General features: G+C 34.3%; 1 protein-coding gene and 1 long non-coding RNA gene across 2 annotated transcripts; one reads left to right on the forward strand and one right to left on the reverse strand.

The window, feature by feature from the left end:
- Positions 1-468: 468 nt before the first annotated feature.
- Positions 469-19,618, reverse strand: LOC112000090 (uncharacterized). Its single transcript, XM_065764525.1, has 14 exons — positions 19,311-19,618; positions 10,855-10,966; positions 9,981-10,089; positions 6,395-6,515; positions 6,122-6,294; positions 5,878-5,953; positions 4,845-4,931; positions 4,120-4,200; positions 4,001-4,033; positions 2,028-2,081; positions 1,878-1,919; positions 1,147-1,225; positions 991-1,061; positions 469-909 (listed from the first exon to the last, which is right to left on the reverse strand). Exons 1-14 carry the CDS (start codon positions 19,536-19,538, stop codon positions 811-813), a joined length of 1,365 nt encoding a protein of 454 aa, XP_065620597.1. The 5' UTR covers positions 19,539-19,618; the 3' UTR covers positions 469-810.
- On the forward strand, positions 13,046-16,333 carry LOC136063730 (uncharacterized). Its single transcript, XR_010625346.1, has 3 exons — positions 13,046-13,148; positions 13,292-13,349; positions 15,898-16,333. It is a non-coding gene; the product is annotated as an uncharacterized LOC136063730 (long non-coding RNA).
- Positions 19,619-27,405: the final 7,787 nt, after the last annotated feature.

The following is a 27,405-nucleotide window of genomic DNA, read 5'->3' on the forward strand; positions in this document are numbered from 1 at the left end:
AATCAAAGGTTCGCTCAACAGTAGTTATCCAATCAATGAAATTATCAGGTGGCATATTCCCTTCAAATTGTGAAATGTCTACCTTTATATCATAACTTTGTTGTAAGTTTATGATATGATGAGGATGGGGTGGAGTGCTCCTGCCGGAGGAATGACTATGAGCATGATGAAGTGGATTCTCCTTTTCATCATCGCTAATAGCTTTAGATTTTGAATTATGATATCTAGGACCTTGTCCTTGATTCTTGTCAAACTCAAAATGCTCTTAGAGTTGCTAAAATTGCCTCCTCAAATCATCCATTTCAAAATCTTGATGATCACTCTTAAGTTTCTCAACATTATTCCCATGTCGATGATGTCTAGCCATTGAACCAAAACTCTGATTCCAACTAATAGTGGATTTGTAAGGAAAAACCCAAACTGGTCCGATAAAAGGGTGAAGGATGGCTAGAATGTCATAGGGTACCATGGGTTGAACCAAATTTTTTAGGTAAAATGCATGGTCAAAATTTATATGTATCAATATAATTACATTCTTACTTTACCAAAGGGATGCATATACACATCATCGCCTATAAAAGCTATTACAAAATGCTTGGGAAATACAACAATGAACTATAACACTTGGAGGTGAAGCTTCAATGTTATCCTCTGCAGCTCAAGTTCATAAAGTTTAAGAGAACTTTCTGAGGGATAAACACATTGGAAGCTTGTTTGCACTAATACAATTACATTGCTCTATGCAAGGGACCCCAAATATTTACATCAGCCATCATAGAAAAAATATTTTAAATTACTCGGGACAAACAATCAACTTTCACTTAGCAATGGTGCTTCAATGTCATCCTCTGAATCACAGCTTGAAGGCACCCCAGGTTTAAGCAGGCAAGCATAACATAATGAAATCATCTAAGGAGAATAAGATGCAGAGTTAGTTAAGAGAGAGAGAGAGAGAGAGGGAGAGAGAGAGAAGGGGGAGTATATGCTTACCATGCATACAGATGCACATACAATACTGAAACCTTTGCAGTTGAAAGGAGCACTACTAGATAAGAACCATGCTGAGATAAAAATTTAGCTTGTTAGCAATACATATGAATTGATTCTAACACTCAACTAAAAAAAATGATGAGTTAGTCTGTTCACAAGTCAATGGACTCATTACGAGCGGTGATAACAAACTTGCTATTGATTCCACACCAGCCACAAATCCTTGTGCTTTTCCCTTCACAAACAATCGAACATACATGTCAATGGAATGACCACGGTCATATGCTTTGTACTGTATTTAGCTCAAGAACTAACTCAACACAGAACAAATTATTTTGATGTGGAAGAACCCTATGTCTACATTTATTTCTTTTTTGTTTGGCATACTCCTGAAATTCTCCATCAGTTAAGTGAATGCAGCAATTTTGGGTGTAAAGTAGCAATTTTCGAGGCATAAAGCCTCTGATAACTGTAGATAACTGAACAAAAGATAAAAATCATTGGACCAATTTTTGTAGAAAGCCACCATTTTAAACCCAAAACTCACTACTGGACACATGCTGATCTGATTCATTCTGAACACATGTTGATGAACCTGCCTCTTTTTTTTTAATTGAGTTCAAAGTCAATCTAAAGAAGTAGAAAACAACCAGTTCTAGAGGAGTAGTGTGACTTATGAGATGCATTAGCTTTACTCAAACAACTTTATCAAATTCAGCAGCCTCTCCCTATGTATAATAATACCGAAAGGTGTAAATACAGAAACCAGGACTTTCCTTTTATTGACAGTAAGAGTAGAAGATTATTATTTTTTGGTTGCTAGAAAGAATATTAAGAACTATGGAATGCAAAACTGTAGGTAATGGGATCACATGAATATTCCAAACCTGATTTTTTGAGCTTGATGCTCTTGAAATAATTGCATAAGTCTGCATATAATTTGTTAGGCAAAATTGAAACACCATTAGAATTAAAGGTGAACTGAATAATCACATTGAATATTATTTTATGAAAAAAATTATGATTCCAATACTTACAGCAGGTCTTACAAGGACAACTACAACTTTAAATGTGGCACTCATGAATGGTACCTGCATTGTGGCAATGTTGCATTGTTACTGATTGAGAAATGTATCAACAATTGAAAAATAATAAACAGAACTAGGAAACTTTAGTTTTACTTTCACAAAGCCACGATTAGTACATGATTGAATTTATAACTCCCTATGAGGAATGGAAATTAAAAAATTCAAAATAGCCTAAAGAAAAAAGAAAAGAAAGAAAAGTTTCTGATCAATGTCACTAGTGCTTTTTGAACCACAGATTCTTTCATAAAAAGAGAGAGAGAGAGAGAGAGAGAGAGAGAGAGAGAGAGAGAGAGAGAGTATACGCTTACCATGCATACAGATGCACATACAATACTGAAACCTTTGCAGTTGAAAGGAGCATTGCTAGATAAGAACCATGCTGAGATAACAATTTAGCTTGTTAGCAATACATATGAATCGATTCTAACACTCAACTAAAAAAAATGATGAGCTAATCCACTCACAAGTCAATGGACTCATTACGAGCGGTGATAACAAACTTGCTATTGATTCCACACCAGCCACAAATCCCTGTGCTTTTCCCTGCACAAACAATCGAGCATACATGTCAATGGAATGACCACGGTCATGTGCTTTGTACTATATTTAGCTCAAGAACTAATTCAACATAGAACAAGTTATTTTGATATGGGAGAACCCTATGTCTGCATTTATTTCTTTTTTGCATACTCCTGAAATTCTCCATCAATTAAGTGAATGCAACAATTTCAGGTGTAAAAGTAGCAATTTTTGTGGCATTAAGCATTTGATAACCATAGATAACTGAACAAAAGATAAAAATCATTGGACCAATTTTCGTAGAAAGCCCCCAATTAAAACTCAAAACTCACTACTGGACACATGCTAACTTGATTCATACTAAACGCATGTTGATGAACCTGCCTCATTTTTTTTAATTGAGTTCAAAGTTCAATCTACAGAAGTAGAAAACATCCAGTTCTAGATGAGTAGTGTAACTTATGAGATGATAGCATTAGCTTTACTCAAACAACTTTATCAAATTCAGCAGCCTCTCTCTATGTATGATAATATCAAAAATATAGAAACCAAGTCTTTCCTTGTATTGACAGTAAGAGTAGAAGATGATTTTTTTTTAAGGTTTCTAGAAAGAATATTAAGAACTATGGAATGCAGAACTGTAGGTAATGGGATCACATGTATTTTCCAAACCTGATTTTTTGAGCTCGATGCTCTTGAAATAATTGCATAAGTCTGCGTATAATTTGACAGGAAAAATTGAAACACCATTAGAATAAAAAGGTGAACTGAATAACCACATTGAATATTATTTTATGAAAGAATTCATGATTCCAATACTTACAGCAGGTGTTACAAGGACAACTACAACTTTAAATGTGGTACTCATGAATGGTACCTGCATTGTGGCAATGTTGCATTGTTACTGATAGATAAATGTATCCACAGTTGAAAAATAATAAACAGAAATAGGAAACTTTAGTTTTACTTTCACAAAGCCACGATTAACACATGATTGAATTTAGAACTCCAAATGAGAAATGGAAATTAAAAAATTAAAAATAGCCTAAAGAAAAAAGATTAGAAAGAAAAGATTCTAATCAATGTCAAGTGCTTTTTGAACCACTGATTCTTTCATGAAAGAAGCACTTAATTTCCCTAAATGCACATGAAACTCTTAGAGCATAGAGTGATTTATATATTCCTCATGTTTTATCTTTTACAAAGTTGTTTCAAATATTTAATATTTTCAAACTACAGATTACGTATCTAAACATGATTCATGTAAGAAAATACAAATAACATTGATATGTCCAAAAATCATCTGAGGCTAAATATTTGCTTGCAAGCCAACTCAAGTGTTTGTGTCAGAAAATTTTCCTTTAGCATAAAATTAAATAACGCATTCATAAGTATGTACATACCCATGCCGCCCATGCAAGGCCATTGAATATTGCCTGCACAGCAAAAAGAATCATTAGTTTTTATTTTATTTTGTAATTTGCGTTGGACGGATTAAAAGAAATGATCATAAGAGACTTACATAAGCTATTGATGCAAGTATACCTATACACAATATCACTCTCTCTCCAACCAATGGATTTATTAGTCGAAGAACCAACATCTGGAAGCAAACCACAAACCAAACATGTCATGAAAAGACCATTTCTTAAGGATTTTAAAATTTTCATGAAGGAAAACAACAAGCTCAACACAATCATCATACGGAATATTTTTGACAAAAGAAGTTTAATGTATGCTGATAGTATGAGCGCTGAACAGTACTCTCAATTCCAAAGACTTTGAAAGGATTATAAGCAATTAGGAATTGAGCACTAAGAGGCACAGTACTCTCAAGTCCAGAACTCATAAAAAAAAAAACTTTTACTTGTCAAAATTTTCAAATGAAAAACAATGTGCTCATTAAGGGAAGACAATAAGACAAAATATGACCCAAAGAATAGTTTCATTTCTATAACCATGATGCCTTGGCATTGTTTTCTATTTGAGAAGATAGATTATCAACCACTACAACACCAACTGGAAGAATTATTCTTTTGATAACTTCTGAGCAACAAAGCAGAGGATTTATAGGAAAACTCTGGCATATGCCAAGCAGATAACAAAGTTAATAACATACTAACAGATATTGATATGCTGCCTTGATTGATGGCACAAGATGAGAACAATTCACAATCTTCAGCATAAAGGTATATCAAACTCTTTTAAGTGAATATTAGGAAACTTTAGCATCATAATATACTTTACCTGTGAAACAGTTGAACCTACTCCCACAAGCATCAGAATTTCTGAGAACTGATTTTTGTTGAAACCAAAAGCGGCCTTCAGATAGTACTGCACAGGTAGTAGCATAGCCATCAACTCATTGAATAAAAATAAAAACATTTTTTTCATAAATTTTCATTACTCTACTTCGTGGATCGGTTTAGTCACAGTTATCTTATGAGATGATAAATGAAGCACTATCTTATCCTAAACTATTGATCAAGAAAGCCTTTGGCTTTGGGTCTCTAGCAAGTCTGAAGCTCTCACACCTTTTCTTTTTCTGCATGAGTTTCATCGAAAAATTTCTCCCATTACTTTGGTGGGTTCAGGACATGTGCTTGATCTGTTTGCCAATGACAACTGCTAACCAACAAAGACACAACTCCTCTGATTCAAACTCCCCCGAATAAAGCTCTCTAGGGTCTCCTGCTTCATGTTTAAGTCTCTACCAATTTCTCTTTCTCCAAGTATTTCCACATTCTATTTGTATAAGGTCTTAGAAATATTTCCTTCAAAACTGGACATCTTTGGCTTTATATAACAAGGAAAATTATTTTTATATATTTTTTGAGTTTGCACATTGCATACAAATCCCACTCCAACAAGGTACATTTAGTGGGCATTTCCCCCTTCTCCCTTTTCTTTGTTTTCTCTTCGTCTTTCAACCCCAAATCACACAATGTGCCAATTACTGATTTATAATGACAATTGGATTTTGTCAAATTTCGATTATTGGTAGCAACAATAACCCTCATAAAATCTTTCAGTTACATAGAAGATTTATTTATTTTTATTTTTTTCAAAATATTTGGTTTAAAGATTTTGACTGAAACTATTCTGAAAAGGTTGAAAGAATATTTCGTTTGTCAAAAAGAAAAAAATAATTATGGAAAAAGGAAAAGAAAATTATATATTTTGTTGAAATATCTGATGTTGTATGATGGTACCAAGAGGAAACTGTCAGCATGCAACCATCTATTTGCTTGTTAAAATGATAAATTAATAGGAAACATACCATTAAGACATAGGTGATGCCAGACATTCCCAGCTCATAGAAGAAAGAAACCAGATAAATGCCTCTTAATGTCGGACTGTAAAAGAAAAATGGAGCACCTTTAGCCAGACAAAGACAATTTATAAATAATGTTTTGCAGGAATAAAGTTTTGGATGCTAAGACTGCCTAAGAGATTCTAGATATGGTATTTACGTAATGCAGGATGAGGATATTTTAAGCTGTCTCGATTATAGACAAAATTACCTGCTCATAACTATTGTAGCAACATTTTTCATTGATTTGTATTGTTTCTGGATAATTTTAATTGTCTTAGTTAAGCAGGCTGAATCTTGGTCCCTGTTTGGAGCCAGCTTAACTGTCTCAACCAGAAAGAGTTGAATATAAATCGGAGATAAGATAAAGAGAGCTACTGAAACCTGAAACAAAAGGCTGAATTGGTAAAAATGTTTTTACGAGGGAAAAGGATGACAGAATTAAGGCTGTATGGCTAATGCTGAATTTAGAGCAATAACATACCGGAAAAATGTACTTTTCTGGGAGAAAAAGTGCCAGAAGATCTCCCAAGACATGTGAAGCAGAAGAAAGGCCTGTTATCCAACCAAAAGCTGCAGCCCTCTTATTCTCTTCTAACAACATCCTGTTGGAAATATTTTAGTGAATAAACAAGTGTTGATACAAAAATAATATCCCAAAGTACTTAGCAAGAACATAAAATAAAATAAAAAAAGGAATTTAAAAAAAAAAAAAAAATCTCACAATGCTATAGAATCACGCTGTGAAAGCGTTGTCCTTAAAGGTTGATTCGTATCACTCAAAGTAAAACTTGGTGCGATTGGTTCTCTTGGCCAAACAACTCCCCAAGATTAGACTATAGCGTCGACCTTTGTGATATACGCATTTCCACTCACAAAAGGTTTAAGAACAACTCTCTATTACTTTTCGTTAGAACAAATATTCTTGTAGAAAAATATGTGGGAGAGAAAGATAGTAGAATTGTGTATATTTAAAACATAGAGTAGTAAAAAGACCTTATAGAAATTATGTTATGATGAGTATTACATAGGTTACTTATAAAGATAATAGTCTATAGTTATTGGTTACCAATAACCATTAAAAGCCCAACGGCTATATTATCAATTATTGTCTAACGGCTATTTTTGTCATAATTGCCTAACGGCTATTTTTGTCATAATTGCCCAACGGCTATTTTACTCATAAATTTCCAACGGCTAAAAAATAAATAAGAATAAAAGTGTTTGGAACACACACCCACACCAACAATCCCCCACATGTTACAAACACAGAATAGAAAAGGCACACAACTAAAAAAAGCATGCATCAATATGGTACCAGAAGGTTTTAACCATACATAGGATAAATAAGTAGGAACTAAAAGACAATGGTGGAGTTAAAACTCTTTTAACCAAGCTATTAGTAAACCAAACTTACCACCCACATAACTTTCTTTATCAAGGTTGTTCTTAAGCGGGGTTGGCGCCTTATCCAGGCCATATGCCACTGGGTTTCATGAGAACTCTAGAGACCTACCCAAAAAGTCTCATAGGAAGCGGCATGACTTCCACTCACATATAGGTGGCATCCATCAGGAGTGCGTGCAGAACACCCCATCCCAACAAGTAGGAAGTATGGACCCATTAAGAGCCTAAAGCTCAACCTCCAACAATCTGCAACTTAATCAGTGGCATCCATCAGGAGTGCATACAGATACACCCCATCCCAACAAGTAAGGATATAGATCCATTAAGAGTCTAAAGCTTAACCTCACCAAATTCTGCAACTTAGCACTGTCTCACATCATAGGGATGGACTCATCATTAATCTCCTTATCGATATAGCAGAAAACACATAACAAATGACAGTGCCCATGGACCACTAATGACCTCTACCCATTTAACCTCTTATGTGGAATCAACCATCATAGAGGTTGGGCATTAGTCATAGTGTTACAACTTGGGTATTAGTCCAATCCCCCTAGATGTCTCACTCACCAGCCTTCTTGCTAGTGACTTGGTCAAAGGATCGGCCAAGTTCCTTTTTGACCTTACAATGTTCAAAGATATAACACCATTACCAATAAGCTGCCTCACAATATTGTGCCTCCATCGAATATGTCGACTTTCCCCATTATAAATTTTGTTCTTAGCACGTGCTATGGCAGCCTGACAATCACAATGAATACAAACAGAAGCAATAGAGTTAGTAAAAAAAAGGTATATCAATTAATAAACTCCTAAGCCATTCGGCTTCGGACCCAGCTCTCTCTAAGGCCACTAACTCTGCTTCCATGGTGGATCTCACTATATGCAAGTCTGTTTGGTTGACTTCCAAGAGACAGCCCCTCCAGCTAGCGTAAACACATATCCACTAGTAGGCTTCACCTCATCTGTATCAGAGATCCAGTTAGCATCACAATATCCTTCTAAAACAGTAGGATAGCCACAATATGACAAACCAAAATCAAGAGTCCCCTTTAAATATCTCAATAATTTAGATATTGCATCCCAATGCTCAATACTAGGATTATGAGTGTATCTACTGAATCTACCAACAGCATATGCAATATCAGGATGAGTACAATTTGTCAAAAACATTAAACTACCAATAGTTTGTGCATATTTATCTTGTGAAACACTATCACCATGATTTTTAATCAAGCGCACCTTTGAGTCATATGGAGTAGACATAGGTGACATATCAAAATGTTCAAAATTTTTACGAATTTTCTTCACATAATGAGATTGTGATAGTATAATGCAATCATTGTCCCTAAGGATCTTAATGCCTAAAATAACATTTGCCTCAACCAAAATTTTCATATCAAATTTAGAGGCAAGAAAACATTTAGTATCATGCACAACATTATGGTTGGTTCCAAATATAAGTAAGTTATCAACATATAAACAAATAATGACACCTTCATTATTATTTAACTTATTATATGACCATACATCACAAATCCATGTGTAAGCATCATATATCAACATTTACATGTCATTGTATAGGTGCTTGTTTTAATCCATACAAGGATTTAACCAATTTATAAACTTTACGTTATTGTCTAAGGACAACACAACCCTTGGATTGCTCCATATAATTTTTTTTTTCTTTTCTAATTCACCTATTAGAAAAATAGTTTTAACATCCATATGATGTATAATAGGTTTGTAAATAGATACAATGACAAACAACATTCTTATAGATGCAATTCTAATAATTGAAGAATAAGCATAAAATAATCAACATGATATTTTTGCTTATAGCCTTTAACTACTGAGCATGCCTTATACTTATCTATGATCACATTCAATTATAAGTTTCTTTTGAAAACCCGCTTGCAACCATACAAATTTTGTTTTAAACACCCACTTGCAACCAATAGGCTTAACCTTAGGTGGAAGTAGTGTGATTAGACATAATCTAATAATTTGTTAAAAGCTTCCAACAATAATGGTGCATCAACAAATTTAATTGCATAATAACTTACATGTTCATCGTCAACAATATAGGTAAGAAAATTGTTACCGTAACTCTTTTTCTCCCTAGTTCGCTTACTTCTTCTCAATTCTTGCACATCACAACAAGATCATTAGAAGTATCAATAGGTTCATGAAACATATTTTCCTTATTTTTCAAAGGAACCTCATACTTTAAAAAAAAAACATTTTTAAGATTCAACAATAGTATTAAATTCTAAATACATCACTATTGATGAAAATAATTTTATATCATGAATTATAACAAACATAACCAATAAACACGCAATCACATATTAGGAATCAAGTTTCCTCCTTTTAGGTTCATGTAGCATGACCTTAGGCAAGTACCGCCACACTTTGAGGTATTCTCCTTTTAGATTTGGGTAACATCTTAGCCAACCACCCACACAATTCGAGGTATACCAAGTTAGGCTTATGCCATTTTCAACTTCATTTTTTATATTTTATAAAAATTCCAATACCTCATCTTTGGTTCCTAATACACAAAGTTAAATAAATATAGAATGGTCATCAACAAAGATTACAAAAAATCTTTTACCATCTCTAGTCATTGTGAGTTTTAAATCATCCAAATTATTATGTACCAAACTAAGGAGTTTGGTAAAATACTCCCTTGACTTAGAATATAAGATATTGTACGAAGAACATAGTAAGCATATGCAAATCCTTTAGACTGATTCCAGGCAAGTATAGCTGAAAATAGAAGATAGAAAAATCAAATTTGTAAATTCACTTGATGGTCTTGAAAGTATCATTAATGTAATGCTAGTAGCATCATACAAAGTAAGCATTAATATCATTCACAATTTTAAAAGGTAATCATGTATAGTTGTAATGGAAATTCCCCCTTTTTTTCCTTATATATTTATTCTTTCAACATGCATAGTTGAACGATAATTACATTTAACTCTTATTTGTTTCTCATCTTTCATACATCATTTAGGATGCTTATCTTACTCTAGATCAGTCTCGGATGAATGGTGTCGTCAGTATCCATTCATTCAATCAGAATCAGCTGGAATTCAAAATTTTCCTTGTTTTCAGATGTATAATCCACCAAAAACAAAAAAGATCACCTTTTACCCATTTTCGTTTTAAAAAAGGTTCTTGGCCAGACTCTGTCTAGTTTAGCCTGAAGCCATATTCATGCCTTAGAAATGGTTTACAGGTTTGAATGCTAAACCATCAATCTTTTGACATGCACATGGTCTATAGTATCCCATCCACTGCCTTCAAAAGCATTTGTAAATTTCATAGACTGAATCACATTAATTTTTTTTCTAAAATATTAATTTAAAAAAAAAAAAAAAACCATAATTGTGAAACAGCAAATGCACACTTAAAGTGACATACATATTTGGGTTTCATATCCTTAATTCTCAACGTTCAGAAGTATATATCTAACAGTTAATACATTTAACTTCACATAAGCAAGTAAGTTACTCAAATGAAACATACCAAAAGGGAATATAGATGTGGATATGGTAAGAAGGAGCATTGGTTTACGCCCATACTCATCTGAAAGCTGACCTAACAGTGGAAGCACCACCATCTTGAAAATTCCAACCACCTGCACGCATTTAAAATATATATATCAAAACTTAATTTAAAGAAAAAATTTTCCTGTTCTCTTTCCCAGTCTTCTTCTGCATCTCGTTAACAAGAAATTGCTTTCTGACTCATGCTCAATGCAATAAAAAAATTGAAATTTAATTGAGGAGCATAAAGTAAAACAATTATGGGAAATGTTAATGGTTGCCCTAGGGGCTAAGGGAATTTGTTAGCCCTTAGGGCTTTTGTTAGTGAACTATTTTTAAAAAGTTTTTATGAGAAAAAAAAAAACAATTAATGTTTTTACAGTTTTTTCTATTTCTTATAAAAGTAGTGTCAAAACTTTCATAAAATGATTTGTTAACAATTGCACCAAGAGTACCCGTTAACAGGATCTAACAAATTACACATAATATTTTCCATGGTAAATTTCGGAACTGTTAAGTTGCGAAGTTGTAATTGGTTCTTATTTGAACCAATTATTAACAACACTTTATTAGCTATCCTTGAAAAAAATTGTGACTCAGGTTATTGAAGGAAACTACATGTCATAAAGCCACACAAATGATGAGAAAGGGTATATGAAGTAAAGTAGCGTGCTACCTTTCAGGTTAAAGTTAAGCTAGTTTAAAGGACCATAAGTTATCCCTCTCAAGTGTCTTGATAAGTGTGCGGCTTGTCTATATATATCGAGAACCAAATTATAAAAAAAAAACATACTAATGTGAGGCTGAGAGGGTAAGAGAAAAGCTAGAAGGTGAGGGACCCTGGTTACTTGTCTTTATATATATATATATATATATATATATATAATATATGTATGTTATTTGATGGAATATTTGTCTTTTTTTTTCTTTTTCTTTTTTTGATACAAAGCTTGCCAATACAACAGACAAGCAGAGGAAAGGAAAACAACAGAGCTTAAGTACAACTTGGTCTTTTTATACAAACTTGTCTTTTTATATATTGGTACACAACTTGGTCACATTGATGAAGGTACTACTACAAGTCTACAACCATAAATTTCTGTCTCATATTTATTCATTACTCTACTATATTAAAGATGAAGGAAACAGCAATAATTATTCCAACTTTTTGAGGTTTTTTTTTTTTTTTTTTTTTTTTTTTTTTTTTACAAAAGATGAATATTCCAAAATAGATTAAAATTCAAGAGGCCAATAACAAACCCAAAAAAAAGCAGATCATGAATATGACATCTCTAGCTAGGACCCACACCCGAAATTAAAAGATGCGAACATTGCTTGCAAGAAACAATTATAGTGCCATTACATAGTTACAAATAAAGTGCTCAAAATTAAAGACATTTCCAATTCAAAATCATACAAGCATATTTCTTTTATTTTGCCAACTTACTTACCTAACTACATTTACTCATAATTCTGGGAGTGTAAATGATGATAGGAAAGACCTCAATTAAGTAACCTATAATTAATGCCACTTACCCATGTAAATGTTTTCTTTTAAAATCTCTCTCTCTCTCTCTCTCTCCTCTCTCTCTCTCTCTTCTCCTTTGTAAATTTAATACATGGGTGTTGCTAGTCCAGCAATCTTGGTGATCTATTTATAAGAAGCCATAGGTATGAGATATTGTTTGTATCATTGTATGAAACATAATATTTACTAACTTTGTATATACCATGCATAGAATAAAACTTAAGTACAATATCTTAGGCGTTGTTCCTTAAGTTTCTATCTTAGGATTCAGTCATGTGGCTACTTAACTAAAAAATGCACTTTATCCCATGAGAAAAAATTCACATAGCAAAATCTTAAGAGGGGAACTTAAGAAACAACACATAAGTACTGTACCTAAGTGTGCGTTTGTTTGCACGTTTGAAGCCCAAAAGTTGGCTTTTCAAAAAAGCCAGCCCAAAATTGGCGTTTGGTAAGTATAAAATGCAACTTTCCTGAAAAAGTTGCGTTTTATTTTTCTGAAGAAACGCGTGTTTGCGTTATGGGTCTGCTTTGGTGCATAAATGAAACGCGCGTTGCTAAGCTTTTGATATATATCCGTTGGAGAGTTCAATTATGAAATTGCCCTTGAATAAAGGGCAAGGTGTCTTCAGACTTCACACACAGTGGCCCTCATTCCTCTCATCTCATCTCATCTCTTTGCTCTGCGCAGCTCCCTCACGCCTCTCATCTCCTCTCACCTCTACCCTCTCCGTGTCTCCTTGCGCGTAAGTCTCTCTTTTCTTTTGTCACTTGTTGAAAATCTTCTTCCTCTTCTTCTTCTTTCTTCGTCTTCTTCAACGGGCCTTCCTCTGTATTTTTTTTTTTTTATTTTATTTGTCTAATCTGATCTGAGAAATACATTTTGAAGGTAGAGTTTTGATCAACAAAACACCAAGCAACACTGATCTACTACCAAAAACCACTAGGTACCAACACTGATCTGAAATTTTTTTTTTTTTTTATTTTACCGAGTGTGGGAAAAAAAATTTTAGATCTTGCATGCTTTGTTCTTGTTAATGATCTATTTGTTCTCTTGCCGGGTATTGAAAGAAATTTTAGCTACACGCTTTGTAATTTTTTTTCTTTTGTGGATGCTCTATTTGACTATTAGGGACTGAGGAAATCTGTTAAATTAGTCACACACTTTTTGGGAAGTCGAAACAGATAAAAAAAGAATGTATTTTTAAAGTACTGGGGTGCTTCAAATTTTTTGTTTTTTGTTGTGTTTGATTTGTTTTCTCGGCAACCCAGAAGAGAGTTACTATTATAGATTAATGGGTATTGTTCCTTTACTTGTTTAGTTATTTGTTTTTGTTGATTGGAATTTACAGTGGTTTAAATCTTGCTATGAATGGTTTGTAGACTTGTAGCTCATAATTCTAATAGAAAAAAGACAAAAGTTTGGGTTTGGGGTCTGAAAATCAGAGGAGAAAAAAGAAAATGAACAAAGTTTCTCTTCAAACTAGTTTGGAGAGAAATCCTTCAAACTTATTATATATATCTTTTTCAGATGTAAATTTTGAAAATCTAACCGTTGAATTTCATATTTCTTATGTTCTTAACGTGCATATCAAATTTCATTCAAATCGGATTTTATTTACTATCTGATCAATGAACTTATTTTTTATACACAATTTGAGATTACAAAAACTTGGAATTTTAACATTTATTTGATGACATAGCAATTGATCTTTGATCTTTTTGAAATTTTGCAAGCATGAAGGATATGATAAGAACATGCAATCCAACGGTTAGATTTTCAAATTTCACACTCAATATAAAAATATATAATAAGTTTGAAGGGTTTCTCTCCAAACTAGTTTGGAGAGAAACTTTATTCAAAGAAAATATGTAGTTGTCAGGGTGATCATGGGGTTTTTATTAATAGTGATCTGATTGAATTAAAAATGTTGAGATTTGTTTTTGGAACTAACGATTGAAAGGTAACGAGGAATGTAGTGTTCGATTTGATCTGTTGATGGTATTGAAGAAAAATCGGCTTAAAAAGATTTTTACCATATAAATTTAAATATGAGGATTATTGGTCTGCCTCATTGTGCCCACCCCTAATAACTTGTGGCTGTCTTGTCTAGGATGTAAAGTAATATAATTAGTTTACCATTGCATAAATTCTCTTATTTCTGTACATGTAATTAGATAATTGTAAGAGATCTAGTACTTTGCAGTTAGTGGGAATTAAAGAGGTAGGTTTAAGTTTGAGGTTTAGAATGATAGAATTACTGCAAGGTTGCAGCTCATATTTGACTGGAAAATATACTGTGTCTGAAATAAATGTGCACTTGATGCAATAATTTGCTTACAACATAATGCTAATTTTACAAAATGGACTAATCCCTTTATGATCAATTAGGTTCATCCTATTATGATATTTCTTTCTAATAAATGTGGATTCCAGACTGTTTGAATATGGAAAGAAACAATTTTGTAGAGAGTTTCTGCAAGTTTTCTATGTTGGCTAAAACTCATTATTTCAAAGAAATCTTCATGTATTTTCATACAATGGTTTTAAAGCTTAAGAGATGTTCTAAACGTATAAATCCTCAATTTATATTAATTATAGAAAATTGTCCAAACATGCTATGATTTTTTGTTTTAGAAATTCCATTCCAAATGTATTAGGATTTTCACTGTTTGAGATGTATCAATTTCATGTTTTAGATTAAAAATTATAAGTTTAAAGGGTAATGAGTGTCATGTCATTTAGAATATTAAATGACTTGACACTTCATACATTGTCATGAAATAAAATTGTTACTCTGAAATAGATAGTATTTACTTCATGTGAAACGAAGAGGACAGTCTTTTTATCTAATAGGAATGACTTCTAATTACCCTCCATGCAGGCATTCCAAAAAGGCTCACCAATAGCGAAGGATTTTTCAGAAGCTATTCTAAAGCTATCAGAAGATGGTACCCTAACAGGTCTAGAAGAAAGGTGGTTGACCCCCTCACGTGAGTGTTCAACAGACCAAACATCCAATGATACGGATCCTTTGAGCATCCAGAGCTTCTGGGGTCTCTACCTTATATCGGTGGCCATTTCTACGATTTGTTTCCTACTATCATTAATTCGATTACTACAGAATTATCAACATGATCAAGAGGCATATCAAGGCAATGGAACTGCTAGCTCTGGAAGTGTTTGGAACAAGGCAGTTGGACTAGCAAAATACTTTTATAATGGAGAGATCAATACTCCAAAGAGAGTTTCAAGTTCATCTTGCACACCAGACTTAGATAATTGGACTTCTTTAAGACGGGAAGACGTGAGCACTATCAATGTTCTGGACAATATTATTCAAGCCTCCCCACCTTCTGAAATTGAGATGTCATAGAACTCCTTATTAAATGCACAAAGTAAAATAGGTAGGTTTNCAATAGAAGCCCCAGAGATAAAGACTAAACATCAGCCAGGATGGAATTTCTAATGAATGGAATCAATTACATTTGCAGGGGAAAGAGTTTATAGCAACCTCACTCGAGCCGTGGTGGTAGTTTGGCTCTTCGTTGTACTGATCTTAACCTCAAGCTACACTGCTAGTCTGTCTTCCATGCTCACTGTGCAACGACTACAACCAGTTAGAGATATCGAGTGGCTGAGGAGCACCAATGCAAAAATTGGTTGTGATAATGATTCATTTGTAATGAATTACCTGCAGAATGTTCTTAAATTTAATTCAAAGAACATCAGTACTGTTGCATCTGAATCTGATTATGAAGAACATTTCAAAGAAAAAAGCATAGCTGCTGCCTTTTTTGAACTTCCATATGAGAAAATTTTCATCAATAAATATTGCAAGGGATTCACTGTCTCCAAGCAGACCTATAGATTTGGAGGATTTGGCTTTGTGAGTAGTAATTACTCCTTTCTATCATGTAGTACAATTTAAACTTGAGTTATTGGTATATATTTTATATCTTTTTACATTTTTATGTGGTACAATTTAAACTTGGATTATTGGTGTATATTTTATCATCTTTTTACATTTTCATTTTATGCTTCATGATGATGAAAATTATTTAGATTTAATTAATATTAATAAGAAGTCATTAATGGTAATAACAAATAATTATAACACTAAAAAAGAAAAATTGCCCAAACATTATTAAAATAATACCAATAATATATATTTATTATTATTATTATTATTATTATTATTATTATGAAATAAACTCACATAAAAAATAAAAATAAAAAAAGTATGAAATAAAATCTCTTATATATATATTGTCCTTTTTGGTAATTTATTCCTCAAACTGCCACTTTTATAAATACTAGCCAAACATTCAGTTTTTTCAAAAAACAATTTTAACAGTTTTTACCAAACACTCAGCTTTTTAAAACCCACTTTTTCATTATGCACTTTTACAAAAAGCTGAACCAAACTCACCCTAAGTCTTGCCCCCATGCATAACCCATGACCATGGTATATAATGGTATATAATAATACTTTTATATTATTAATCAGTTTACTTTAAGAAGCTTCTAATTTCTACATGTGGAAATTGATAAAATAATCATTTTATTTTAGACTAGCTTGACCCAATTAATAAATGGATAATTGAATTTTATTTTTTTATTTTATGTAGAGAGTACAACATGTGGAATCTTTTTTTTTTTTTTTTTTTGAGAAACTAAAATAAGGGTCTGTATGATTATATTACACCCCCAGGCAGAGCGCCAGGTGGCAGCCAAGTTAGTGGGTTCTTTCGTAGCCGGCCGCGCTTTACACACCTGTGTGGGGGTTACCCACTAAGGATGCCCACCAACGGACTCTTGCTGGTAGCGGAATTCGAACTTAAGTGTGGTTGCATGAAACGTCCGAACCTTGCCAATTTATGAATATCTATAAACTATCAGTTTTATTTCCCAAAGGGAAAGTAGAGGAAGAACCAATGACTAACAAGTTTTGTGGGTCGTTACTCGTTTTCATTCAATTGCAATTATTTGCTTACGTAGATTTGAAACCAAGATATTAAAAATTCTCCAACCACTATTTCATTTATGAAAGCGTAAAAAGAAAAGTTGACATTGACACTGTGTTTTTCTAAAGAAATCAACGTCTAATCCATCTAAAAATCCTTGAAACTTTAAGGATAACAAATTATTACTATCAATGATAAATTCCGGGACCTTTTCTTTTTAATTCTTTTATTCCTTTTGTGACCATTAGTTGGGCTGTTTGGTGTAGATGATGTAAAGTTGTTATTTACAACTATGTATTTTGTTGGCTTTTATTCCGTGTCAAATTTGATTGTAATCATTTTCAATCGTTCATACCCTGTATCTAGTTTGGGATTTGTTGTAAGGGATGTGTGATAGAGAGAGAGTGTGAAGACTCAAGCATTTGAAGGATGAAGAGTTCTCGCAGGTATGTCGCGACCTAGCTTCCCGCGAAATGGATCCTGTGCCATGCACATGCTGGAATGCGAAGAGTCAAACTAGGTGGAGACAGCTGTGTCTCGCGAGTATCTCACGGGTAAGGCCTTCCCGCGAGACACCCGCGAGGCAATCTGTTCTGCCAGCCTGTACTGACTGACTCACACTTTCTGTACCTATCCTATATATACTCTCATTACCCACAAATATTGAGGGATGCTTCAGAGAGAAAAACCTAACCAAACACATTGGGAATTAGAGATTGTTATCCCCACCTTTCTCTATACACTTACTTGTGGTATTTCCTCAACTCTTCCCTCTCCATTTCCATACCATTGAGAGGTTGATAGCCCAAACACTTACCACATCCTTTGAGAGTGTTGAGTGACGTTTTGGTGCTGCTGGGAAGCATTGGAAAATGCCTAGAATGGCAGATGCAACATGAAGCTTGTTGCGGGATCCAGAGAGCTAGACAAGACACGATTCCGAGAAGCCTTGTTGGAGTAGGAGCTTGAAGGGCTTAGGCGCATCGGGTAGATTAGGCTTGGAGGGTCTCTTGCTAACCCATGTATCCCAACTGATTGTCTAGTGGATCGATATCCGCTTGGAGGGCGGCGGAGAGATTTTTCGCCGAGTTCTTCGGTTTCCTCTTCGAAAACATGTCTTGGTGTTTTCTGTGTTTGCATCTTTCTTCCCTACTCTTTTATATTCCATTATACTGTTGTGTTACTTAGTTTATGGATTAGAGTAGCTTTTGTGTTCATCCGCTCGCATTTACACTATTCCGCACTTTATATTAAGTTAGTGTAAAATCTATCGAGCCGTAACTTTAATTGGGGGGTCTAAATTGCTCTTGTGTTTTCAACACATTTCCAAGCTTTCAGATGAAAATTCAAACAAACAGTGAGAGAAAGGAGAATTATGAACTTGATTCGATTCTTTGAGCATAAAAACATAAAATAAAATTAAGTGAGAAATGGATCATTTTCCCTGCTTAGCACTATATAATTATAAACACTTATGAATCAACTCCAAATCATGTCCACCAAATTTAAAATAAAATAAAAATCATGAACTATGAGTCTAGGAAAGCAGATCATCATACAGGCTCCCGTTTGGCTTCCGCGAAAATACGTACAGAAAAGAAAATTAAACCTCTTTTTTGACCTTAAGAAGAACAAATTAAGCAAAATTTTAAACTCTTTAGAGTTTCAGTGTCTTGGTGTCTATGAAAAAAAAAGACTCAAACATGTTATTAAGAACAAGAAAATGCCAAATTCGACAACCATAATTTTTTAAACAGATATAACACAACAACAACATTTTTTAATATCCCACATTTGAATTGGATATTTGGTACGAGGTTTTTAACCAACTAAACATGGCTCATTTTTCCTCCATTTTTTTTTCTCAGGAGCTAGCAGCTAAACCCAACAAAGTCCATCCAAAAACCATAAAGACAAAAAAGACAGAATTTGTTACATACCGTTTGTTGAAGACCATTAAGATAAATAGCTTCTGTACCGGTTGAGTCTCCTGGACATAGAGCATTAGCAATAACATCAACAAGAACCGAAACAGTCATTTCCTCAGCGATCCAATGAACACAGAGTGGTAGTAGCAAGTGAAGCATGAGCTTCATTCCTTCCATGTCACTACTGCTGCTACTACTACTAATGTCTTGTCGTTTTGCAAGAGCCTTGTTTGACAACATGGTGTAGTAGAAAATTTATTATATATAGAGGAGGAGAAAAATTCGATGTGGGAATTTAGAGAGTGAGAGAAGGAAATTAAGAAGGGAAGGTGCGACTGGTTGGTGTAGTGAAACTGAGATTTTTGACTATTTGGGAAGTTTTTATAAGGTGAAAAAGTGGATGATCTTGTGGCGGTCCGAGGCTCTGCACCATGAATGCACGTGTTGGTGTGGGTTGGGCGTGTAGCATTGCCTTGTTTGCTTGTGGATGTTTCGTGACTTTTCATCTTGGCTTAGCCTAGCTGTCTCTCTGTACTTTCTACTCTGTATATATAATAGCCTTATCCATGCAGTTTTACTCTCTGTTTGTGTGTATTTTTAATTTTTCTAATAATAATAAAACAATATTCATTTTTTAAATAAAATGAAGTGGTGTCCCAACGTTTAATCAGACTATTCCATTATCAAATAATCCTCAATTTTAGAAATATAAATTTTGGTACAATAGATTAAATTTCAAACTTTCAATTTAGATGTAGATATTATAAGTGTGAAGCAAATGGATTGTCTTTTTTAGTCTTTTAACTTTTTTTTAGAAGAGGCATAGTGAAAAGGAAGGAAACAATAGACATGTACCAGAGGTGTTGGGACTTGGACGATTAGGACCAAATGTAGATTCATTCCTTGGTGGTTACTTGATAGTGGCTGTCTTGGATAGTGCAACGGACTTAGAAGTGGAACCACTCCCTTGGTTAGAAACCCCTCTCGATTATAATATCGAAAGCTACTACTCTACCTTTCCTTCAATTGCTTCTCCACTTTCAAAGCAAGCTTGCAAACATTATTGTAAGTCCAACAAGGTTGTAACTGGACCACATCACTGAGTTCAGCATGTAACCCACCAAGATAGCGGGCTATCATTTGCTCCTCTGGTTCTACAATATCACATCGAATCATAAGATGATCAAACTCCGATGTATACTCCTCCACAAAAAGCTCGTTTTGCTTGAAATTATTAAATTTCATAAAGCATCTTGCTTGTAGTGGTCAGGAAAGTATTTTCTCCTGAGCTCCCTTTTCATCTTTTCCCACTTCACAATACAATCTCTTACTTCATGTTGTCGCTGCCTCTTAAGATGCTCCCACCAAATTGAAGCGTGTTCCTTAGCTTGATAGCAACAATCTTTACTTTGAAATTTTTTGAATATCTTTGAAATCAAAGATTCACTCAACAAATAGTTATCCGATCAATGAAATTATCAGGTGGAATATTCCCTTCAAATTTTGAAATGTCCACCTTCGTATCATAACCTTGTTGTAAGTTTCTGATATGACGGGGATAGGGTGGAGTGCTCTCGCTGGAGGAATGACTATGAGCACAATTAAGTGGGTTCTCCTTTTCATCATCGCTAACTGCTTTAGATTCTGAATTATGATATCTAGGACCTTGTCCTTGATTCTTGTAAAACTCCAAATGCTCCTAGAGTTGCTAGAATTGTCTCCTTAAATCTTCCATTTCCAAATCTTGATGATCTCTCTCAGGTTTCTCAACATTATTCTCATGTCGATGATGTCCAACCATTGAACCAAGCTCTAATACCAACTAATACCAGATTTGTAAGGGAAAAACCAAACTGGTCCAATAAAAGGGTGAAGGATGGCTAGAATGTAATAGGTACCATGGGTTGAACCAAACACTTAGTAAATAAAACGGATAAATGGTTCACCACTCTATTGGATATAGAAAACACCACCCAAAAGGATACAGAATCAGAACTCACCAACTAAGGAGTCTACCAATAGGATAAGAGTTTAAAAGAAGAAATCATCTTTTGAAGCACAAAAATTTTTAATCTAAAATACACTATAATGTTATTTAATTAAGCCAAAAGGGTTATATAGAGCTTAGAACAACCCTCTAAGCATAGGTAAACAAAAATAGTAATTAAAACTTAAACTTAGTCATGACCAAAGTCAAACATGACTCTTAGGAACTAGAAGCACAATAAAATACTCGTATGCCTAGGTAAAATAAAACATAAAGTCTTGTAAGGACCCTTTTTGTAGCCCAAGTCCAAGGGTATATGAGACCTTGGCCCAATGAGTCCAATACAATAGAATTTGTAGAGAGCGGGTTGTAGAACTAGGTCTTAGCAAAATTAACAACAGCTAGTATGGATTTTTAAGTATAATTAAACAATAACAAAGTCAATAATATTGAGTGAATGTGATGTCTGAGAAGGCAAATTGTATTATAACCTTTTAAAGATGATCACAAGTGTTGCTTTAATTGCTAAGCGCTCCCTTTCCCTTTTTCCGATCCCCATCTTCGTGGAGGGGTTCTCACATTATATAGTTCTCTTGGATCATCTTCACCTTACACTTGTCAATCACCCGAGCCATCCCATCAAACACCCCTTCTGGCTTTTTGTGAGTGGCGGTGGCCAAGGCAGCACTGTTCAAGGGTCTTCTCCACATAAATGCGGCCAGAAAAGTAGCTGCAGTGCATTAAATGCGGTAGTAGCAGCTTTTCTTTAAATATTTATCAGTTTCCATTATTTTTGTATATATATATGATGCCCATCCTTACCACTAGAGCCTTCTGGAAGGTCACATGGGTTGTTGGAATATAGATTTGAGCCACGTCACCATATCCAAGGAGCAGTTCCTCCTCGGACCACTATTTGCTCGTCCATTACCTAGGGGATTCTATGGCTGGAGTCTTCCATAATTGTTTTTCCCTTCCTCGGTCCAACTTATGTCTTCAACCTGTGGATTAAGCCCAAGGCCCAATATGTAATTTTTGGGCCTTTATCCCTACAAGTCTAATACACCTTAGGAGACACTAATTAAAGACTATTTGACTTCTTTTTATTAATGATAAAAAATAAAAATAAAAAATGTTCAAAATTATGGGCTGCACTTCTGGTCTTCAAGAACATCTGGGCCGGACCGAGCATCAGATTGGGCTTAATAGAACTTGGGACACTCCGGTATCAGTTTTTCTTCACTATTAATATTTTAAACTTTTCTTCAATAATTATGAGATTTTATTCAAAGAAGGACAAACACATAGGATGATTATCATACATCCGCTCATCCAGTTAGACTTCAAAGTTCACAAGAGCGAGCGATGAAAACTAAGAACGAATTAATCACAACGCAATTTCCTAAAGCAAATAGCTATGATAAGATGCTTTTATGTATTGTTAAAAGTGTGGTTATTCCTCGCGGCAAATTGTCCACATAATACAAACATATCTCTAAAATAAATACAAAGTGTGGTTTTTTGTATCATCAGACTAGTTTAACTAGTCTGATGTGAAAGCTCTAATACTTGTTACATGCTATAATACTTATGAAAAATTCCAATTATATTACATGCCATTAGAAAATGAGGGTAATCAATAATATGAACCAATTGCTTAAGTTAATTGGCAAATATTTAATTGTTTCTAGTACTACTTTAAATGTACAATTATCTTTTATATTCTTAAAAAAAAAAAAAAAAAACATTGTATATATTCTTAATTGCATGTAATTAAAATTGTTTCTACCCTTTTTTACTTGATTTCGATTGTTGCCAAAGTAGGTTTTTTTTTTACAATATATAATTTCTACTATAGCCTAATCTAAGTTTATATGTGTATGAAGCACCCTCCTGAAGACTTGAATCCCAACTCTTGTCCCCCACACCTTACAAGCACTTATACTTGTAGAGTGACCATCTCACCTAGGGTGTGCGGTGGTGTTGCCAAAGTAGTTAAACATGAGAAGAATGTTATTTTCTAATTAATTATTTGTTATATCAATATTTAAAAATTATCAAAAAATTCATTTTACATAAAATAATTAATATGCATGATTTATAAATAATAATACATGAAAATAAATGCATGTACCTATTAATACTTTGCTTAAATAATTAGGCTATATATAATATGTCATTAAAATTATTTAGGAATTTAAATTTTAGGATTGATATAATTAAAAATATGAACATATTACTTTAGTGAATTTACAAATATTTGATTATTTCAATTACTTTAAGAATAACATTATTTTTTATTGCATTTATTATTAAATTTGCTTTTTCCTTTTGATGGTTTTTGTTTCAATTGTTGCCAAAGCAGTTAGATAGGAGAAAGAATGTCATATTCCAATTTTTTTTTTCTTTTTTATTAAATTTTTATAAAAATAACCATATAAATAATCACTGCAAATTTTCTCTGTCGCTAGCAAAAGCATGGAATATCCAAACTTCTCCTAGGCTGTAGAAATTTTTTCCCTCCTTGTAGGTGTCTTAGTCCCTTTAAGATAACAAGATTATCTTTAAGGTATTGTGGGTTATTTTTTCAAGGGCCAGGGAAACACTTATCACTTTTAACTATGGAGGATTAGACAAACCACTATAATGGATTGTCGATTACTGACAGGGAAGGCTTAACTTTCGATCTAAAGGAAGAGATGGCCACGCTGGAGTTCATCATTGCTGCTAAGTTTTTCACAAGGCAGACTCTAAACATTGACGCTATTGCGGCGACTTTTACACCATTATGGAGATCGAAAAATGGTTTTAAAGTAAAAAACATGGCCAGCCATATTGTTCTTTTTACATTTGATAAATGTATGTTGCCTTAGTGGTTAGCATGTGTGGTTTCAAGTTCCTGTCCTAGGTTCTAACCTTCAAAACAACTTCTTCTTCTTCTTCTTCTTTTTCATTTTTTAAGTTTCTATTATCAAAACAACGTCGTTTTGAATTTATATAAAACTAAACATCTAAAACTAAAACCCTAGCATATCCTTCTCATTCAACCGCCCCGTCCTCTCTCCCTCCCTCTTCACACATAGCCTCTATCACTCTCTCTCTCTCTCTCTCTCTCATTCTCTCAGTAATGGTGTTCAAGATATAAAAGAAAGTAGATGTTAACATATAAAAGTGAGAGAGAATGACTGAATAGTCTGTATATTGATGTGTGTAAAACAATGTACAAAAGAGAGCCTTATATAGGCTAGGTATGTGTGCAGTACAAGTAATATACTGGGCTAAGCCCAATGGGCTAATTCTAGCCTAATCTATACACTAACATCCCCCCTCCAACTCAAGGTGGCAAGGAGGAAGCCAATTGGAGTTTGGATATAAGATCTCGAAGACGACCAGGCGGGTGAGACTTGGTGAAGATATCAGCAGGCTGGTCAGCAGATGAGATGGAGAACAACTTGAGATTGCCTTTCTTGAGATGCTGGCAAGTGATGTGGCAGTCGATCTCAATGTGCTTGGTGCGTTCGTGGAAGACATCATTATAAGCAATGTAGATAGCACCACGATTGTCACAATAAAAAGGAGTAGCAGTGGGCTGTGGAGCATCCATGTCAGCTAAAAGCCAGCGAAGCCAGACAAGCTCGCATGTGGTGTCGACAAAGGCACGATACTCAGCCTTAGTACTAGAACGGGAAACAACATCTCTGCTTTTGCTACGCCATGAGACAAGAGAAGTACCCAACAGGAAACAGAAACCTGTGATAGAGCATTGATCAGTTGGATCACCTGCCCAGTTTGCATCTGAATAAGCATGAAGCTCAAGAGAAGATCGAGAGGAGTAGTGCGACCATGATAAAGTGTACCCTTGACATATCAGAGAATCCGAAGAATAGCAGCATAGTGGACAGAACGAGGGGCATCCATGAATTTACTAACCATACCCACGGCATGTGAAATATCCGGACGAGTAATAGTGAAATAGATCAGACTACCAACCAACTGACGATAGCGAGTAGCATCAGATATAGGTTCACCATCCAAGGGTGTGAGCCAGTGATACCGACTTTAGAGAGAAGATCAGAAGCATATTTAGCTTGGGAAAGATAGTATCCATCAGAGGATGAGGTAACCTCAAGCCCAAGAAAATAGCTAAGAGTGCCTAAATCTTTCATCTCAAAATGCTGACTAAGGAAGTGCTGAAGAAAGCAGATACCTGCAGAATCATCTCTAGTAATATCATATCATCAACATAAAGAAGAATAAGAGTGATACCAGCAGAAAATCTTCGGACGAAGAGAGTAGTGTCATGAAGACTCGAAGTGAAACCCTGTTGAGCAACAACTAAGCTAAACTTTTCATACCAAGCTCAAGGAGCCTGCTTGAGGCCATAAAAAGCACGGCGAAAGCGACAAACTTGACTGCCTAAGTGTGGATAGCCAGAGGGTGGTTGCATGTACACTTCTTCTTGAAGGTCTCTATTGAGGAAAGCATTTTTCACATCCATTTGATAAAGAGGCCAACGGCGAACAGCAGCTACAGCAATGAGACATCTGACAGATGTAAGGCGAGCAACAGGAGCAAATGTTTCCTCATAGTCAATGCCATACTCCTGGGTAAAGCCCTTGGCAACTAGGCGAGCCTTGTATCGTTCAACAGATCCATCAGCCTTGGTCTTGATCTTGTAAACCCACCTAAACCTACTACAGAATGCACAAAGTAAAATAGGTAGGTTTTACATTAAAAAAAAAAAAAAAATTGTAATGAGCCTAAATGTTATTGTATGAAAGAAAGGACTGTTAAGAGTTTGTTGCAATTAGTTGGCTGGTGAGTCAGTTGTCTCACTCAATTAGTTACATGAGTTAAGAGTCAACAAACTAGAGAACTTGAAGCGAACCAACCTGTATAAATACTTGTCAAATGTTGAACATCAATAAGAAATTTGTCACAGTTTTCCTCTTTCCTTTCAATCAATTTCTTTCATTCATTCTCTTTTCTTGGAGGGTGACTACCATGAATTGGTCAAGTGTAACTAATTTCCCTAAGAGTCCAACTTTGCAAATCGTTCATTACATTTGATATCAGAGCATTGATGATAAGAACCCACTGGTTCTTATGGAATTAAGAAGATTACGAGTAGCTTTTGGAGGGAACTAGGCCTCCTAAAGAATTAGAACACAGAAAGAAGAGGAAGAGCTTAGAGAGAGAAGAATGTACTTTTGCTTATTATTTCCTAAGACGGTGAATTACAAGTAACCATAGCCCTTTATAGTAGCTAATCAACTATCAGTTACAGTTATACATTATGTTACAAGTTGCTAGGAACTAACTAATTCTAACTGTCACTAACATCATAACTAACTAAATGCCAGCTCAAAAACCAATCTCAACTAATTGCTAGCTCAAATAGCTAAGAAACTCAGCAACTCAATCTCTTAGTCACTGCGCTGTTCACCCAACTAAACGAACTAGTTAGTCCCAATCAGCTCCTATCAATCGACTTGGAATGGTTAAAGGTACTCAATTTTATTGTTAATTTAATCCATGGTTTGCATGAAGTAACAACAAGATTATCAATAAAAGGCCTTGCAAGGGCTCTCGTTGGTCATTGTGACTTCAACTGGCAAAGGAAGTGTATCAGGTATCTTGATTGTAATGGGAGCCACAGGGTTTCATAGATTTTGTTTCTGACAAAGAACAGAACAGCAGTTGGAAAACATTGGTTTCCTTGTTCTCTGAAGACAGGTCACAGGTGTAAAAATAACATACAAAAAATCACATCTTTAATTTTTTACAGTTTATTGGAAAAAATGGCATAATAATCTTAATTTTTAAACAATGTAGCCAATTAGCAATTTTTTCAAACTATCTAATAAAATACCATTCTATTAAACTTGACCTTGCTGATGTCAAGTTTTGACTGAAACTGTTGAGTTCTTTTTCTTTTTTATAAGGTGTGTGTTTTTGAAGTGGGGACCTAATGTATCGCAGGTTTGCAAGTCCTGTTACCATAAAATAAAAAATAAATAAATAAATAAAGGATTACCTAGAAATGGGTGCACATGTGTGCATGGTGACCCTACTAAGTAAAGTTCCATTTATCTATAATCCAGCAATAACTGAAGTCTA

The sequence above is a fragment of the Quercus suber genome, unplaced genomic scaffold (assembly GCF_002906115.3).
Source record: "Quercus suber isolate HL8 unplaced genomic scaffold, Cork oak 2.0 scaffold_22, whole genome shotgun sequence".
NCBI lineage: Eukaryota > Viridiplantae > Streptophyta > Magnoliopsida > Fagales > Fagaceae > Quercus > Quercus suber.